The 17975-nt window shown below is 41.3% G+C and overlaps 1 protein-coding gene across 2 annotated transcripts in view; it reads right to left on the bottom strand.

Moving 5' to 3' along the window:
• FRMPD4 (FERM and PDZ domain containing 4) overlaps nt 1-17975 on the bottom strand; it is a 456264-nt gene that overhangs the window by 12466 nt on the left and 425823 nt on the right. For both annotated transcript variants that reach the window (XM_040336513.1, XM_040336512.1), the window contains exons 13-17: nt 17501-17590; nt 16917-17099; nt 14881-15016; nt 11254-12297; nt 9718-10974 (exon numbers count right to left, since the gene is read on the bottom strand). In XM_040336513.1, the coding sequence (XP_040192447.1) occupies nt 9718-10974; nt 11254-12297; nt 14881-15016; nt 16917-17099; nt 17501-17590 (2710 nt within the window). The remainder of the gene's footprint in view (nt 1-9717; nt 10975-11253; nt 12298-14880; nt 15017-16916; nt 17100-17500; nt 17591-17975) is intronic.

Here is a 17975-nt window from a genome sequence, read left to right as displayed (position 1 = left end):
AGCTCCTCTTTAAACAGAGCTTTGGGGCATTTTTTATGCCTCTTAATGCTGCTCTTAGAATATGGATCAATGTGCATGGCCACATAGGCTAACACTGAACTGAGTTTAAAGGCATAAAAAAAATATGCTGGACGTCTGTAAAAGCAGCGATTTTTATTCCCATGTGCATGAGGCCTAATGGTAGTTTTACCAAAGGTCTCTTGGGATGAACCTAAATGCAACATCTATAAAAGGAACCATTTACCCATTAATATTAAACAGTTGCATCATACTTTTATTTCTGCGTGTCTGTCTTTAACAGTTAGACATTACAGGACTCTTGCAAAGTTATGGCTTTGGTGTTTGGCAGTTGTTATCATGACCAATGGATTCCAACACATTACTGAAAAGGAGTTATACATTTATGGTCATTGAGTAAATAGTTTCAGCTTTTCAAACATGCATTAGGGTATTAACTTAAAGCAGAACTTAACCCATCAATTTAACTGTTTTCCACAATTGAATTTAAGGCATGTTGTGAATGATAAATCTAACAGTTGCTTGTGCTCTCTACTGAACTGTCAAACCATCAGATGGCTGTTGTCATAACTGATCACACGTACAACTCCATGACAACTGCAGCTCTAACAGAGTCTAAAGCTGGTCATCCAAGAATCAAAATTGCTTGTGGCCTCGTACACATGAGTGGAATTTCCGACGGAAAAAGTCAGACGGGAGCTTTTCATCAGATATTACGTCCGTGGGGCAGATTCATGTAGCGCTTACACCGTTTTTTTGGGAGATGCGCGGTGTAAGTGCAGATTTGCGCCGGCGGATCGCTGCGCCGTACCCAGAGAACCAGATTACGCCTCCAAATAGACTTCATCGCCTCGGTGTAACATTTCCACGCTGGTGTTGGTGCAGATTTACGCTGGTCGGATCTGGCGCGGCCATGGTTTTTGTGTTTTAAATATGCAAATGAGGTTGTTGGGCCGATTCATCAACTTAAGCTTGACCGGCGCAGGCTACTCCCGGTGTGCGGACCAGAAAATTCCGGCGCCAAGTTACCCCTCATAAAAGCAGGGGTAACTTTGCACCAGACTTGCACAGGTCAGCTGGAGAGCAGCTAAAGCAGCAGCGTTACAGACGACCTGAGCAACAACACTTGCTGGACAACACATCTGTGTGCCAACATGCCAGGGGCAGTCGTGGTCCTTGCACTATTGCGTCGACGGGCACGTAGGAGGGCACGGGAGAGGATATTCCGCACGCGCATTGACGTCTTTTACATGGGGGAATTGGAGGTGTATCGCACCTACAGATTCAGCCGTGAAGTCATCCTGGAATTAACCAGAATCCTGCAGGATGACATCACCAGCCCAACACACTGCAAACGACCTAGCTTCGGAAAAAAAAGCTTCAGTACATTTGCACCTGCAGGGCGGAAGTCTGGGCTGATTTATGGACTGGGCGTTGGTAGTGGGCCGGCGTAGCTCAGGGGTCACGCCAGGGCGCAGTTCTGAGCATGTGCAGATTGGGGCATTTACCCCTGCATGTCACTGCGCATGTGCGGTCTAAGACCCCTGCGCCACGGTCGGCACTTCATTAGCATAGGGTGACTCCCATTTGGCCTTACCCCGCCTTACGCCGTCTAAAATCCGCCCCGCTGGGGCATCGTAGACAAAAAAAGTATCTTGAATCACCTAACTGCCTCTCCGCGCTGGACCGGTGTAGTCTAAAAATGATGCGCCACGCCGGTGCAAATCTGCACCATTGTACATGAATCTGCCCCCATGTGTATGCCCCATCTGCCTTTCCCCGTCGGAAATTCTGACGGAATTAGATAGAGAACATGTTGTAAATTTTTCAGATGAAAAAAAATTCTGTCTGAATTTCCGTTCGTCTGGATGCAATTCCAATGCACTAAAAACCATGCATGCTCAGAATCAAGTCGACGCATGCTTGGAAGCATTGAACTTCTTTTTTCTCGGCTCGTCATAGTGTTGTACGTTATCGTGTTCTTGATGGTCGGAATTTGGTGTGATGGTGTGTATGCAAGACAGCTTGAGCGGAATTCCGTCGGAACACCGTCAGAAAAAACGTCTGAGTTTATTCCGACGGGAAAACCGGTCGTGTGTACAGGGCATAATTGAATCGTCGGAATTCAGCTAGTCAGACAAAAGCTGCTTGATCAGCGCCGCAGGCAATAGGCTTCGGTGCTGATCTGTGTATTCTGACAGCGGGGAAGTCAGAATACAGTAAAACATTGGGGAATGCATGGATAGGGGAATTGGGTCACTTTTTTTATTTAACTCGCTGGCTGAATGAAAAAAAAAAACTGACTCATATATGACAAATTTTATCCAGAGATCACATTGAAACGATCAGAATCCTTAAAAGATCAGTAATGCTGCGTACACACGATCGGAATTTTCGACAAGAAAAACTTGGATTTTTTTCTGACGGAATGTTGGCTCAAACTTGTGTTGCATACACACGATCACACAAATGTTGTCGGAAATTCCGAACGTCAAGAACGCGGTGATGTACAACACTAGGACGAGCCGAGAAAAATGAAGTTTAATGATTCCGAGCATGCGTAGGATTTTTGTGCGTCACAATTGCATACAGACGATCTGCATTTCCGATAAAAACGTTTCCCGTTGGAAAATTTGAGAACCAGCTCTCAAATTCTTGCTGTTGTTTTTTTTCATGAGAAAAAATTTGTTTTTTGTTCATCACAAAAAAACGACCATGTGTACGCGGCATAAGCCTTATTATAGGCTTACCTGTAGGTAAAAATGTGCAAGCGGGGTATACAACCACCTTAAGCCTTTTAAAAAAATAAAATAAAATCCGATACAGCCTTTTTCCTTTTTTTCCTCATAATTAGAAATTTTGAGTATTGAGATGATGTGATAAATGAAAAGTATTAAACATAATTAGCATCCAAGGTATTTTGCTTGCAAGATGGGTATATTTATAATATAATAATAATAATATTTAATTAATTTTGATTTTGATGTAAAGGGCGCCTAAGGAATATCTTGGCCATCTGATGGGATACAAATGCATTGACACAACTGATTGTTATCCTTTGTTGATATGTGGACTGCATTATTTGTAGAGTGGGTGGTCATACGGACACCCAGGACACCATTCCTGTGGGGAGGGTATGGCGATATGATCACAGCTCTCCCTAGTGGGACTGCGCTGAGCTGTGATCATATCGCCATACCCTCCCCACAGGAATGGTGTCCTGAGCTGTGATCATATCGCCATACCCTCCCCACAAGTTTTTCTCCCTGTGCTGATCCCTCCTGGAGAGATGTATGCATATGAATTGGGAGATAGCACAACAGACTGAAAAGCACAAAGACTGAAAAGTGCGAATCGTCTCTCACCAAGCTTTTACTAACATAAAATTAGCAAAAGCAGCCCAAAGGGTGGCGCCATCCGAATGGAACTTCCCCTTTATAGTGCCGTCATACGTGTTGTACATCACCGCACTTTGCTCGAGCATTTTTTTTCACGATCGTGTGTATGTAAGGCAGGTTTGACAAGAATCACATCGAGAAAAATGTCGTTTTTTCCATGACATTAAAAACAGTTATGTGTACGCGGCATTAGGCTCCATTAATGGGCATTATCTCTTCTATGTCACACTAATGCTTCACAGAGCAGTGCAGTAGGTGCTTCCATCCCTCACCAAATCATGTCCACATTCAGAGTGAGATTTTTATCAGATGACCTATCTTATTATTGGTTTGTTCACGATCATTATATATGAGATGTTTTTCTATATTCAGAAGTATGTACAGTTTATTATTTATGTATAAAGTTGAGTCATTAACCGCTTGCCGACCAGCCGCCGCAGTTCTACGGCGGCAGGTCGGCTCCCCTGCGCGAGAGCCCGTAGCTATACGTCGGCTCTCGAATCGGCCACTAGGGGCGTGTGCGCGCCGCTGGAGGTGCACGCGCGCGCCACCGCTCGCCCCCGACTTTGCCACCGAGCACACGCGATCGCTCGTTACAGAGCGAGGACCAGGAGCTGTGTGTGTAAACACACAGCTCCCGGTCCTCTCAGGTAGAGAAATGCTGATCTTCTGTTCATACAATGTATGAACAGAAGATCAGTCCTTTCCCCATGTCAGTCCACCCCCACTACAGTTAGAACACACCCAGGGAACATACTTAACCCTTTCCCCGCCACCTAGTGTTAATCCCTTCCCTGCCAGTGGCATTTTTATAGTAATCCAATGCATTTTTATAGCACTGATCGCTATACAAATGCCAATGGTCCCAAAAATGTGTCAAAAGTGTCCGAAGTGTCCGCCATAATGTCGTAGTACCGAAAAAAATCGCTGATCGCCGCCATAACTAGTAAAAAACAAGTATTAATAAAAATGCCATAAAAATACCCCCTATTTTGTAAACGCTATAACTTTTGCGCAAACCAATCAATAAACGCTTATTGCAATTTTTTTTAGAAAAATATGTAGAAGAATACGTATCGGCCCAAACTGAGGAAAAAAATATGTTTTTTTATATATTTTTGGGGGATATTTATTATAGCAAAAAGTAAAAAATATAATTTTTTTTCAAAATTGTCGCTCTATTTTTGTTTATAGCGCAAAAACTAAAGAGGTGATCAAATACCACCAAAATAAATCTCTATTTGTGGGGAAAAAAGGATGCCAATTTTGTTTGGGAGCCACGTTGCACGACCGCGCAATTGTCAGTTAAAGCGACGCAGTGCCGAATCGCAAAAAGTGCTCTGGTCTTTGACCAGCAATATGGTCCGGGGATTAAGTGGGTAATGTAAAAATCTTCCTTAGACCCCTTTCACACAGAGGCTGTTTTCAGGCGTTTTAGCTCTAGAAATAGCGCCTGTAAAGCGCCTGAAAACCGCCTCTTATTAATTTCAGTGTGACTTTTCACACTGGGGCAGTGTGCTTGCGGGACGTTAGGAAACGTATTGCAAGCAGCATCTTTGGGGCAGTTTGGGAGCGCTGTATTTAGCACTCCCAAAACGGTCCTCCAATTGAAATGAATGGGCAGCGCCTGAAAATCACTTTGGAAGCTCCGCAACACAGGTGCTTTTAACCCCTTCTTTGGCCGCTGGTGCGGGTTAAAAGCGCCTCTTAAACAGTGGTAAATAGCAGCTAAAACAATGTATATATAGTGAGGGAAAAAAGTATATAATGAGGGAAAAAAGTATTTGATCCTCTGCTGATTTTGTACGTTTGCCCACTGACAAAGAAATGATCAGTCTATAATTTTAATGCTAGAGACAGAATAACAACAATTTCCAGAAAAATGCATTTGAAAAAAGTTTTAAATTGATTTGCATTTTAATGAGTGAAAAAAGTATTTAACCCCTGACTTAAACATGACTTAGTACTTGGTGGCAAAACCCTTGTTGGCAATCGCAGAGATCAGACGTTTCTTGTAACAGGCCACCAGGTTTGCACACAGCTCAGGAGGGATTTTGTCCCACTCCTCTTTGCAGATCTTCTCCAAGTCATTAAAGCGGATGTGCCATGGGAACAAAATATTAAAAGTCAGCAGCTACAAATACTGCAGCTGCTGACTTTTAATAATAGGACACTTACCTGTCCTGGAGTCCAGCGCCGATCGCAGCAGAGCACGAGCGATCGCTCGTCACTCTGCTGCTCCCCCCGCCATCCACGCTGAGGGAACCAGGAAGTGAAGCGCTGCGGCTTCACTGCCCGGTTCCCTACGGCGCATGCGCGAGTCGCGCTGCGCCCGCCGATTGGCTCACACGCTGTGTGCTGGGAGCCGAGTGTTCCCAGCACACAACGGGCGACAGACGGGATGTGACGGAATGCCCGTCTTTCGCCCGTATCGTGTGGCCGGAAGTGGGTGCAAATACCTGTCTTTAGACAGGTGTCTGCACCCCCCTCCCCCCTGAAAGGTGTCAAAAGTGACACCGGAGGGGGGGAGGGTTCCGATCAGCGGGACTCCACTTTAGGGTGGAGGACCGCTTTAAGGTTTTGAGGCTGATGTTTGGTAATTCGAACCTTCACCTCCCTCCACACATTTTCTATGGGATTAAGGTCGGGAGACTGGCTAGGTCACTCCAGGACCTTAATGTGCTTCATCTTGAGCCACTCTTTTGTTGCGTTGGCCGTGTGTTTTGGGTCATTGTCATGCTAGAATACCCATCCATGACCCATTTTCAATACCCTGGCTGAGGAAAGGAGGTTCTCACCCAAGATTTGATATTGCATGGCCCTGTCCATCGTCCCTTTGATGCAGTGAAGTTGTCCTGTCCCCTTAGCAAAAACAAAACAAAACAAAGCATAATGTTTCCACCGTGTTTGACAGTAAATCTGGTGTTCTTGGGGTCATAGGCAGCATTCCTCCGCCTTCAAACACGGCAAGTTGAGTTGATGCCAAAGAGCTAGATGTTGGTCTCATCTCACCACAACACTTTCACCCAGTTCTCCTCTGAATCATTCAGATGTTCATTAGCAAACTTCAGAAGGGCCTGTACATGTGCTTTCTTGAGCAGGGGGACCTTGCAGACTCTGCAGGATGGCATAGTGTGTTACCAATTGTTTCCTTGGTAAATATGGTCCCAGCTGCCTTGAGATCATTACCAAGATTCTCCCGTGTAGTCCTGGGATGATTCCTCACCGCTCTCATGATCATTGAAACTGCGAGGTGAGCTATGGCATGGATCCCCAGACTGAGGGAGAGTGACAGTTATTTTGTGTTTCTTCCATTTGCAAATAATCGCAGCAACTGCTGTCACCCTCTCGCCAAGCTGCTTGGCGATGGTCTTGTAACCCATTCCAGCCTTGTGTAGGTCTACAATCTTGTCCCTAACATCCTTGGACAGCTCTTTGGTCTTGCCCATGGTGGAAAGATTGGAATCTGATTATTTGCTTCTGTAGACAGGTGTCTTTTATACAGATAACAAGCATTACCTGTAAAGAAAACACCCGGAAGCCAGAAATCTTGCTGATTGATAGGGGATCAAATACTTATTTCACTCACTAAATTTATAGACTAATAATTTCTGTCAGTGGGCAAACAAACAAAATCAGCAGGGGATTGAATACTTTTTTCCTCACTGTATATATATTTAAAAAAAATAAAATTCTTAATTTTCCAAAAAGTTGTGACAAAAAATTACAACTTTAAAATACTCATCATGCCTATCACTTCATATCTTGACCTATCTGCTTCCCAAAAAGGGGTAATTTGGGGGAAATGTGTACTGTATACTGTCCTGGCATTTTTGGGCCTTAAGAAATTAGATAGGCCATCAGTACATCAGGATTGATCAATTTTCAGATATTTATACCATGGTTTGTGGACTTTATAACTTTCCTACAGAGTAAAAAATATACACTGATTTGGGTTATTTTCAACAAAGAAATGTTGCAGTATACATTTTGGCCTAAATTTATGAAGAAAGATTATGCATTTGCAAAATTTTTAGTCTTTTTTCAAACTTTTCAGTCTTTTTTCATTTATTTAGCAAAAAATAAAAATACAGCCGTGATTAAATACCACCAAAAGAAAACTCTATTTTTGGGAACTAAAATTATAAAAAAATATAAAAAATTCATATGCAATGACCATGCAATTGTAATTCAAATTGTGACAGTGCAAAAAGCTGGAAATTGCCTGGGCAGGAAGGGGGTAAAAGTGTCTGGTATTGAATGGGTTAAAAAAGAACTAAAGGCACAACTTTTTTTTTCTTTTTGGATAGAGTAAGGAAGGGTTATAACTAGAAATTGAAAGGCCTGAAAAAGAAAAAACTTGGATTCCCGCCAATTGTAGCCGCGGCGTTTGGTATGAATCCCCCCAACGCTTTTTTCAGCGTAGGGGGGTTCTCCTTAAAATCCATACCAGACCTAAGGGCCTGGTATGCTCCTGGGGGGGAACCCATGCCGGTTTTTCATTTAAAATTTGTCGTGGAGTTCCCCCTCATGATTCATACCAAACGTCGCGGCTAAACTTGGCGGGAATTCTAGTCGGATCCCTGTCGCTTCTATGACACGCTCGCTGGAATGTGCTTTTCCTATTCCAGCGAGTGCGAGATGTTGGCACCGCCTCGCAGAGAATCAGCGCGATGCCGTCGTGCTGGAAACACATTCTCGGTGACAGGTACTGTATATAACAAAAAGACCTTAATAAAAGATTTCTGGGATTTTATCTAAAGTATTACATATTTGCAAGTTCTCCTCAGGCTCAGGTGAAGACAAGCAAATATGGAATATTTGGAATATAATTCAAGTAACACTATAATTCTCAGTGCAGTTCTCAAACAAGAAAAACATGTATTTCTACCACTAGGGGTCACTGCAGGGGAAGAGCTCCAGTTTTGTTTGCTTGTGGGCTCCATCTTGTACCTCCTACAGTTGAGTGATAAAATGATGAGGACCAGAAGAAAAGTGCAAGTGGCTTTTCCCTCCAGAGTTCTCATTCCAGAAACACTCTGCTGCTTCTCGATCATCACAAAGCATTTCCTCACCAGCAACATCTTCAAGCAAGCAAACTACTTCCTCACAAAAATACACAATACCTTCATACAATGACACCTGAGAATCAAAATTATTTCAATTTGTAAAACTACTCAACACTGAATTGTTTTTAAATTTCCCCAAAGTTATAATTTTTCCCCATTGCTTCAAAATTTCAGAAAATTTTACATCTCTAGTTAAACCTAGGGGAGATTTCTCTTAACTGCCATAGCCAAAACAGGAAGCGAGAGGAAAATGAGGGACGCCCAGGTTGTCATCCAGCCCAGCCGAACTAGTGTTTCCATGGGAAGATGTCCCCTCATTTACTGTTCTGGGTACAGGATTTTCTTTCACTTTCAGTGATAACAGTAAACAGGACAAATCTCCCTAAGGGACACACAGACATCAATAAAAATCTCACAGGTGTTCTAATCCATACGATGAATGTTACACCCTCCCACCATTAAACTTGGTGATCAGTCACTTAGGGTATATTAATTGCATTGTGGCAAGTGGGAAGGAGTTTGCATAAAGTATATGTCCCATAGCTGGAAGTATGTATTTTTCCATTGACTACAATGGTATAGTGGGGAGGAAGGCATCACTGTGGAGGCAAAAGTAGGTACCTTAAAAGAGAAGTATGGTATTTTTTTTTTTTATCTTACTTACCTAGGTGGATGCAGCATCTGTCTGATGCTGCATATGTTCCCTTGCTGGCTCTAAGGCTGAGAACCAAGCAATTAAACACCATCAATCGCTCGGTTCTGAGAGCTCCCTGAGCAGAGAGCTGGTCAGTCACCGCTGTCTGCCCTGCCCCCCTTGCGCTCACTGGAGCGCTGGGCTGTGGAGGGGGTGGGAGTGGCCAGCTCAGGCTCTCATCTGCTCACTGGGAGGCTGAGCTGGGAGCCAGTCCAGGAATGTGGACGGATCCCGACCATATGGTCGCAATCTTTTTCAAGCCTGGTTTGGCCGCCAACGGGCTTCAGCGTGCTGTCTGCTGAAAACGGGTCACAGAAGTGCAGAACAATTTTTTTCTTTAATAAACCTGCTCTATTACATTTGTACTTTGTCAACTATGCTAGTAATAGAGGTTCCCCATGCTAAAAAATCGATATATACACATACTGTATGAATTTGTAGTAGATAGTATATCGAATACAGTATAAACCTATGCATTCAAAGATACAGTTTGTACTTACAAAACCCCTCATAGTGTGTATAACAGTTAGTGATGTACCTGTGGTTTCTTTAATTTTAGAAATCCGATGACTTCCATCCCTTAAGGTTCCAAACATTGGGTCTGTATTCACTGATGTATGTGCAGAAACATTGATCCTGTGACAAGAAGTGTCACCTTGTTGATGCAGCTCTGGATATGATGCCCCGTGGTTTGGAAGGATCGACTGTCTCTCATCAGGGCTTACATAATTTCCACTCTTTACCGGTGTATCGGACAGACTATGTTTAACATCTGATGAACACAGTGGGGACTCAACTGGAGTTGCACATGAGCTGCTACCAGTACTGCATCCAGCATCCATAGATGAACACTGGGAGCTCTGCAGAGAAAAGTGTCCTTCACTCTGAAGTGATGAAATATTCTTGGCGATGTGATACTCACAAATTCTGTTTATGCTCTGATCTATATCTGCTAATTTAGAAATATTCTCTGTAGAGTTGTCATCAGCATCAGACTCACCAAGTTCTTTGGAAGAAGAACTGAAGTTTGCATTGGAAATAAATATATCCTCATGGTCAGAAAGCACAGTTTCAATATTTATGTCGTCTTTGCTATTATTTTCATTTTTGCTGTTTGCTACACCAGAAAGCCTTGGCAATGTCTTAGCATACATGGTTCCTGATGGTAACCTGTCACTAGTTCCCTTATCAGTGGTGTTGTACCATCGCTGATTGTCTTTACGAAAAGCAGTTCTTTCCAAATTAAAATTACTGAGTTGTTGACAATCTTTAGAGGGATGCATTTCTAGTTTTGCTTTCATTTCCCCATCACTTTGTGTTTGTTTACCTACTTGATTTTTGACAGTAACATTTATGTCAAAATGTGTTTTCATTTCTGCATCTGGTTTATTTTTTCTTTTGCAGGCATACACCAAGGACCCCATTTGCATTTTATTAAAGTAGTCGGTGACAGATTTTGTCTCCATGGTTTCTGGTTCCATTTCAATGTTATCAGAATGAAGCATTTGTTTTGAAGGCACAGCTTTTGATTGGAGTTCCACTGCTTGCCGATTCACTAAGGAAGAGGAAGATTTAAGAGACATACATCCAGCTTGGTTCTTGGCAAGAGAAAATTCCATCTGCTCTGCTATCAGTGGCTGGTAACCTTCACCAGTTGGAAAAATAATTCGAGATGGATTGTCCGCCTGTTTCTGGGCAGAGGCCAGTTCCGAACTCTCTGTCATTTCCGAGGAGTTTGTTTCATTACCAGAATCCGATGATGATTCTGGACTATATGCTCTTAATATTGTTACACCTGTGTGCCACAAAAGAAACCACCATGTTAATGTATTATTCCCACACAGCAATATTTTTTTGTGATAACATGATTAAACCAACTGTAAGCATACCTTTCTAAGAATCATAGTTGTTTCATAATTAAAAAAAAAATTGAAATCATAAAAAAATATCTTGTGGATAAAATGAGGGATGGTTTGAAGGTTTATAAATAAAAAACAAAGCACAAAAGAGGGCTCAAAGGGATGGAATAATGGGTCTGTACATTAATGAATAAATGTCACAATGGTGAAAGAACCTGAGGTGTCATCTGCTTGGATTTCCTCCGACACAGCCAAATCTTGCATTGCTTGTAGATTTGAAACTACTACTACTTCTTCTAGGGTTGTCTCACATTTTTCATCTGTGTTTGTTGGAACAGCATCTATTAGAGAGACAGGGATGTCATCAACAGACACACTGACACCTGAAGCAGACTGATTCTGACAGTCTTCTTCATCCGAGCTGTCTCTGAAACCAGGAGGAGGGGCGGCAATAGCCAAGTTCAAGGAATGCAACAAAAAATCATCTTCATTGTCATCTCCTTCAGGTGGTGGAAGTGAGGTCAGATCAATGATATCATCACTGGATCCTGACATGCTAAGTATATCTGTTCTATTATCCTCTGGCACCATAAGATCTTCCTCACAACTTGCCTCATCTTCGTCCTCAACATCATCTGTGGTTTCAGAATAACATATGTCATGTAACAGAAGGGGCTCTTCAATTCCTTGTGTGTTTCCAAAGATTTTACTCTCAGATATATTTGCATAAACAGCATTAGCAGCAAAATCAATGCTTTCGGTATCGGACGCTAAGTCTAGGTCTTTAATGTCATTGGCATTGTTTAAGTAAATTACACTTTGCTTATCTAACATTTCAGGGCTTTCATCCAGCAATCTCTCATAGCCAAGTGTCTGAGGGTTTATAGTGTCCAGATTATGGTCCCCAAATATAAAAGACACTTTTGCACTCCTGGGAGAGTCTTGTGCTGTGCTAGAGTGTTCCAGCCCTGAGAGAGAAAGTAATGGCTGGCTAATACCAAGGCTTTTCTCAAAGTCAATGTGATCGCATTGTTTGGTTAGCTGTTGATCAAGTTCCCCTGAATTAAAAGTAGTTTCTATGTACAAGCTCCGGTGATCTTTGTGATGTAAAGCACTTTCTGAGACCTCCATATTTCTTTGTTTTAAGTCTACAAATATTTGTTGTGGTTCCTGATTTTCTTCGTAAGCAAATATTGATGATTTTGGTAAGTAATTCCAATCACAATCATGATAATTAGGTTTAGTTCGAATTTCATTTCCTAAGAAAAAAAAAAATAAAGGTATGTTAACAACGCGGAAATATTATTATATATACAAATATATACAATATATACAAATATATTCTGACTAAATCTCTAACTTATCGTATTTTAGGTCGACATAAGGGAAATGATAGTTAAAAAAATTGTGGTAAAGAGCTCTAGAACAATGTAACATCTGGATATCTGCTTTAACACCATTAGTGATTGGTGGTGCCACTCCAGGCTGAGGTGTAAGGCCCCGTTGGCACTCAGGATAGCAGGGATGCCAGTGTAAGAAAAACGAATGCAGTGAGCAATGAACACATAAGCATGAAACCGCCGCTCACCATATCTGATCCTAGTGTGGGTGTATTCATGTGAAAGCCTTAGTCACTGCCACTCCTCGGGGTGCAACCGGTCATGACCCAGGGAGTGGCATTGACTGAGGCTTTCCTATGAATGCACCCACACTAGAATCGGCTATGGTGAGTGTCGGTTTCATGCTTATATCTGGATATCTGCTTTTTCCTTGGAACAAGTCGCAAGTCATATATATGCACTACACATGTCAATGCCTATGAAAGCTAACACAAGCATACATCATCATGCTCTGGGACAAACCTATGAACAAGCACAGAAGCATGTATAGCCATATATTTAAAAAAAAAAATGCTTTGACATGAAAGCCTCTGTGTGACTCCCTTCATTTCACCTCATGAAATAAGAATTTAAATATAGCTTTCAGTTATAGGCTGTTTCCATTTCATATTGCCTTGACCACCAATCTGGTTGGATAGTGTTTCCAGCCTACTGAGGGCCAGCCTGTCTCTTACTGCACCTAGCAGTTGTGAGAGACAGGCTGGGGGTTGTGTAATAGGAATGTTCAACGATGGCTCTGCATATTTCAATTTCACTTTCTGACAATTTAGATGGCACTAACACTGCTTAGGGAAAAGCAGGAGTATGTGGTTCTCCTCTGAGTCATTTTACTGACTCATTCAATTTTGTGTAGCCTGTATTCTCAGTAACGTAATAAAACAGCTATCTGTAACCCTGTACAACTATGAACATAATATTTAGTCATGGACTTTGTGTGGACATGTATAAATATATATATATATGTATAAATAAATCTATTACATAACATTAAAAATGACTCTCCGTTTTTTAATGTTGTGTAACATAGTTTTAATGATACATAATAAAGTTGTTTTTACAGTTTCTCTTCTACACGTCCACTCAAGGTCCATGACTACATATTCTGTTCATAGTTGTACATGATTAGCTGGGATGTGCACATACAGCACACACAATCTGGGCATATCTTCCGCTATACAGTGCCTTGAAAAAGTATTCATACCCTTTGAAATGTTCCACATTTTGTCATGTTACAACCAAAAACGTAAAAAAAAAATTTGGGGATTTTATTTGATAGACCAACACAAAGTGGCACATAATTGTGAAGTGGAAGGATAGTTATGAATAGTGTATTTTTTATTTTTACAAATAAATATCTGAAAAGTGTGGCACGCATTTTATACAGCCCCCTTTACTCTGATACCCCTAACTAAATTCTAGTGTAACCAATTGCCTTCAGAAGTCACCTAATTAGTAAATAAACTCCACCTGTGTGTAATTTATTCTCAGTATAAATACAGCTGTTCTGTGAAGCCCTCAGAGGTTTTTTTTAGAGAACCTTAGTGACAGAATCAGTGTATTTTAGTTAAGGTAAAAATATGCACTAATGTTTCTTGCCCCACTAAGGGTACAAATAACAAATAATATACACATATATGTATGGAACAGTAGGGAAATTTATTATGGGATTTTTTTTTGGTGGTGGGTCATAGTAATGGCAAGAAATATACAGCCAAAGATTAAAAATGTTTTTTTTTTTTTTTTACTTTTTTTGGCCAAATGTTTTTATAATAAAAAATAAATAAAAATCAGGACATATCTATTAACATTTACCAGCAAATTAAGGACCAATTTATCCTGAAAGGCACAAAGTATAATTCACTTAGATACATTTGATATCCCATGTTAGTGAATGAGAGCCGTCTTAATGTACACTACTGAAGTAGCTCCAACTTCAGAAAAGGTTCATGTACTACATACTTCAAGGTGACTTCTAGGAAAAAAGAGGGGAGCAGGTCCTATGTTCACTATATTAATTAACTGTGCAGGATGTTCTTCCTGTCACAGCAACCCGTTAATTGCGGACTCACTAATTAAGGTGCGGTGTCCAATGGCAGAATCAATGTAATACAAAGAGAAATGTGTCCTCCCGGAGATAAAGATGCCAAATGTGGGCCATGCCGCATAGAAAAAGGGGTTTATTGATATAAAAATTTAGCAATCACATAAATTTAGATACTTTGACACCCATCACCAACACCCAATATAAAAATTTAAATAGTTAGACAACGTTATCAACGTTATCTAGTTAAACACTGACTATGTGCGGGATGCATGCATAAACATTTCGGACTTCTAGCTATATGAGATTAGGGCATGCAGCACAGACAAACATAAAAAAATGGGTGGAACTCCACTTTAAGGGCTAAATAAGATGCATAGCAAAAACTATAGTCAATTTACCTGCTTCACGATTGGCCATGTTTTTATTTGCCACATTAAATATCGAACGTCTGGAATCTACCAAAAGTCGGTAATAACCTGCTGTTAAACAGGCAAGGTTCATGGCATCCGATGACTCCATAAGCAACGTTATAGGCTGTAAGAGAAAAACAAGGTCATAAAACATAACAACAGATCATTATTTTAGCTTATGCAAATTGTGCTGTCAACTTCAAAGCAAAGCTCTATACTACTGGACATATATTTGCCATAGTTCAGTAGGAAGGAAGCTATTCTAATGTATGTAGATAATGCTAAAAAAGGTCATTATTAGACTACTTTTCTATAAGGTCAAATATTGTTTGATCTAACTTTTACAAATGTTATTTTATAAACAGCGTATTGTTATGAAAACCTTAGATAAGGCAAATCGTTGGAACTTAAGCTGGCTATAGATGGATCGAAATTCTACCCATGCATGACCACCCCCGCTCGACAGACATAGATCGACTTCTGTTGAACGGGAATGTTGGAGAACTTTTCTCGCTCAGTGGCTGCAGCCATTCAGCTTCAGCCACTGATCAGTGTATTCTGACAGTGGATAGTCCTGCTGTAAGAATACAGTGTCCTGACAGGGGGTACTCATATTGCGTATTGTTATGAAAACCTTAGATAAAGCAAATTGTTGGAACTTAAGCTGGCTATAGATGGATCGAAATTCGACCCATGCATTGCCATCCCCGCTCGACAGACATAGATGTCTTCTGTTGCACGAGAATGTTGGAGAACTTTTCTCGCTCAGTGGCTGCAGCCATTCAGCTTCAGCCACTGATTGGTGTATTCTGACAGTGGATAGTCCTGCTGTAAGAATACAATGTCCTCACAGGGGGGATTCATCCATCCACCTCGCTTGTGTTTAAAGTCTCACACAAAACAAAATGGAGATGTTGCTTAAATATAAACCTGATATATGATTACATTTTGTTATACATCTTATAACAGGTGGCCTCAAACTGGGTATGATGGAATACACTCCTACTAGTTTTTTGTGCTACAGGTTCATCGGTAGGCAACCAAGGATAGATGCAGCAGGAGCCTATTACAATTGAACCCCAGAAATTAAACTGATTTCTAAAATGTTCTGAATTACTAGGGGTTAGGTCCAAGTGCATGCCACCTTGTGGACTTTTCAGTTTCATTTACAATTTTTATAGCTATTGCTTTACTTCCGGTCAGGGCTTTTTTTCTCAGACAATAGGTGCAGGAACTCCCCCTTTCCGAGTCACCCCCTTTCTCCGCCCCCAACCCACCTCCGAGCACCGTCCCTTGGTTCCATCCTCCTACCCATCTCCCCAGTACCGCCCCTATTAGACAATACAGAACCAAGTATCATTTTTTTAAAGTAATTTCTATGGAATTTTGTAACAATATCAAGAAAAGCCGGATCCCCTGCAGCCAGCAACAATAGACCCTGCTAACAGCAAAGGATCAACTCTCAATAAACCCCCCCCCCCCCTCCCAGCAATAATAGACTCCCGGCAACATCAACAGATTTCTGCACAGCCAGCATTAACAGACTCTCCATTAGCCATCAGCCAACAATAGACCCCTCCCCCAAACAGTAGATCTCTTTCAGCAACAACTGATCCCCCCAGCAACTTAAGATCCCCCACCAGCAACAATAGACCACCCCCTGCAAAAATAGATACCTTCCAGCTAGAATAGATGCCCCAGCAGTGATTATCAATACCCTGCAGCACACCCCAGCACCCCTTGTCATTACATACAGTCAGTCCAGGAGGTGCCGGAACTGCGTTCCCCCGCGTTCCCGCTGAAAAAAAGCCCTGCTTCCGGTCCTCCAATGTTGGACCTTCTGGTCTCATTTCCAGCAGCTGCAAAATTGCTCCTGTTCAATCAGAGAGTGCTTTGTATTATGTGAACCCATTCACAAAATACAAAATACAAAGGGAAAAAAGAGAGGCGGGGCAAGCACAGTGCCTGCTATACACATACATAGAGCCGGTCTTAAAACAAAATTTGCACAAAACTGTACTTACTTTTACATCAAGAACATGAAGCTCTACTCTGACTATTATTTCATCTTCTGTAAACATTTCAATCCGATTCACATGGCTGAAGTCAGCAAGTAGGGCTACCAAGTTTGTTTTTGTGTTGATTACGTGACTGATACCATATCGGGGACCAACTAACAAGGTCACATCTGAATGTTTTTCTCCCTGCTGTAAGCACAAGGATATTAGAGGGTTACATTTTCTACTTGTCTGCTGGCCAATTTATCAAGGCAAGGTTAAAAATAAATTGTGCAGTGGAGTAAACATTATAAATGCATTTGCTGATTAAATGAATATGGATTGGGAACGATATTACAATTTAAAGTAAGATGCAACATGTATATTTGTACAGCTGGGAAAATGATTTCAATAATTTCCATGTATACTCAATCTAGAAGACGTGTGGGAAATTGCCCAGGAAATATTGATGACCCTTTTTACCAGCTTTCAAAATTAATTACACATTGATTGATACAGAAAGTCACATATTGCAGTAAAGATAAATTATGGACAGCTATGTGTCTGAAATACTAGACTATGCATAAAGTATTACATAATACAGCACTTACAACCAATTTTGCTTTAAATACACGTCCTCCGTATAAGCGCAAGTCACTAAGGAACTTCAGATAGTGCACTTTGGCTTGTAGAGCAGATAGCTGCAAAAGATATAAAGAGTAATTAAAATGTGCTGTCTGCTTAGGGCTATGGATGGTTTTGGCATTAGTTTGCATTTTTTTTATACAATGTAATTTACAAATGAATGTCATTTCTTTATGCCCTATGCATATTTATATGGAACAACTGCTGACATATAATTCAGCACTGATCCAGAGTAGCTTACAACCACATGCACATTCACTCTACAGTTAGCCCAATCAGATGCCAATTAAAGCAACCTACATGGTATGGGCCAATTGTAGAGCGAATGTGCATGTGGTTGTAAGCTACTCTACACCAGCATGCCTAATCTACTTCTTTCACTTCTAACCTGTAGACAACAGCAAAGGCATTTTACAGCTGCCAGATATTTCACGGGCATGC

This window comes from Rana temporaria, chromosome 2, assembly GCF_905171775.1.
Source record: "Rana temporaria chromosome 2, aRanTem1.1, whole genome shotgun sequence".
NCBI lineage: Eukaryota > Metazoa > Chordata > Amphibia > Anura > Ranidae > Rana > Rana temporaria.
Note: the sequence above shows the minus strand (reverse complement) of the source record. Positions and strands in the feature narration are given on the sequence as shown.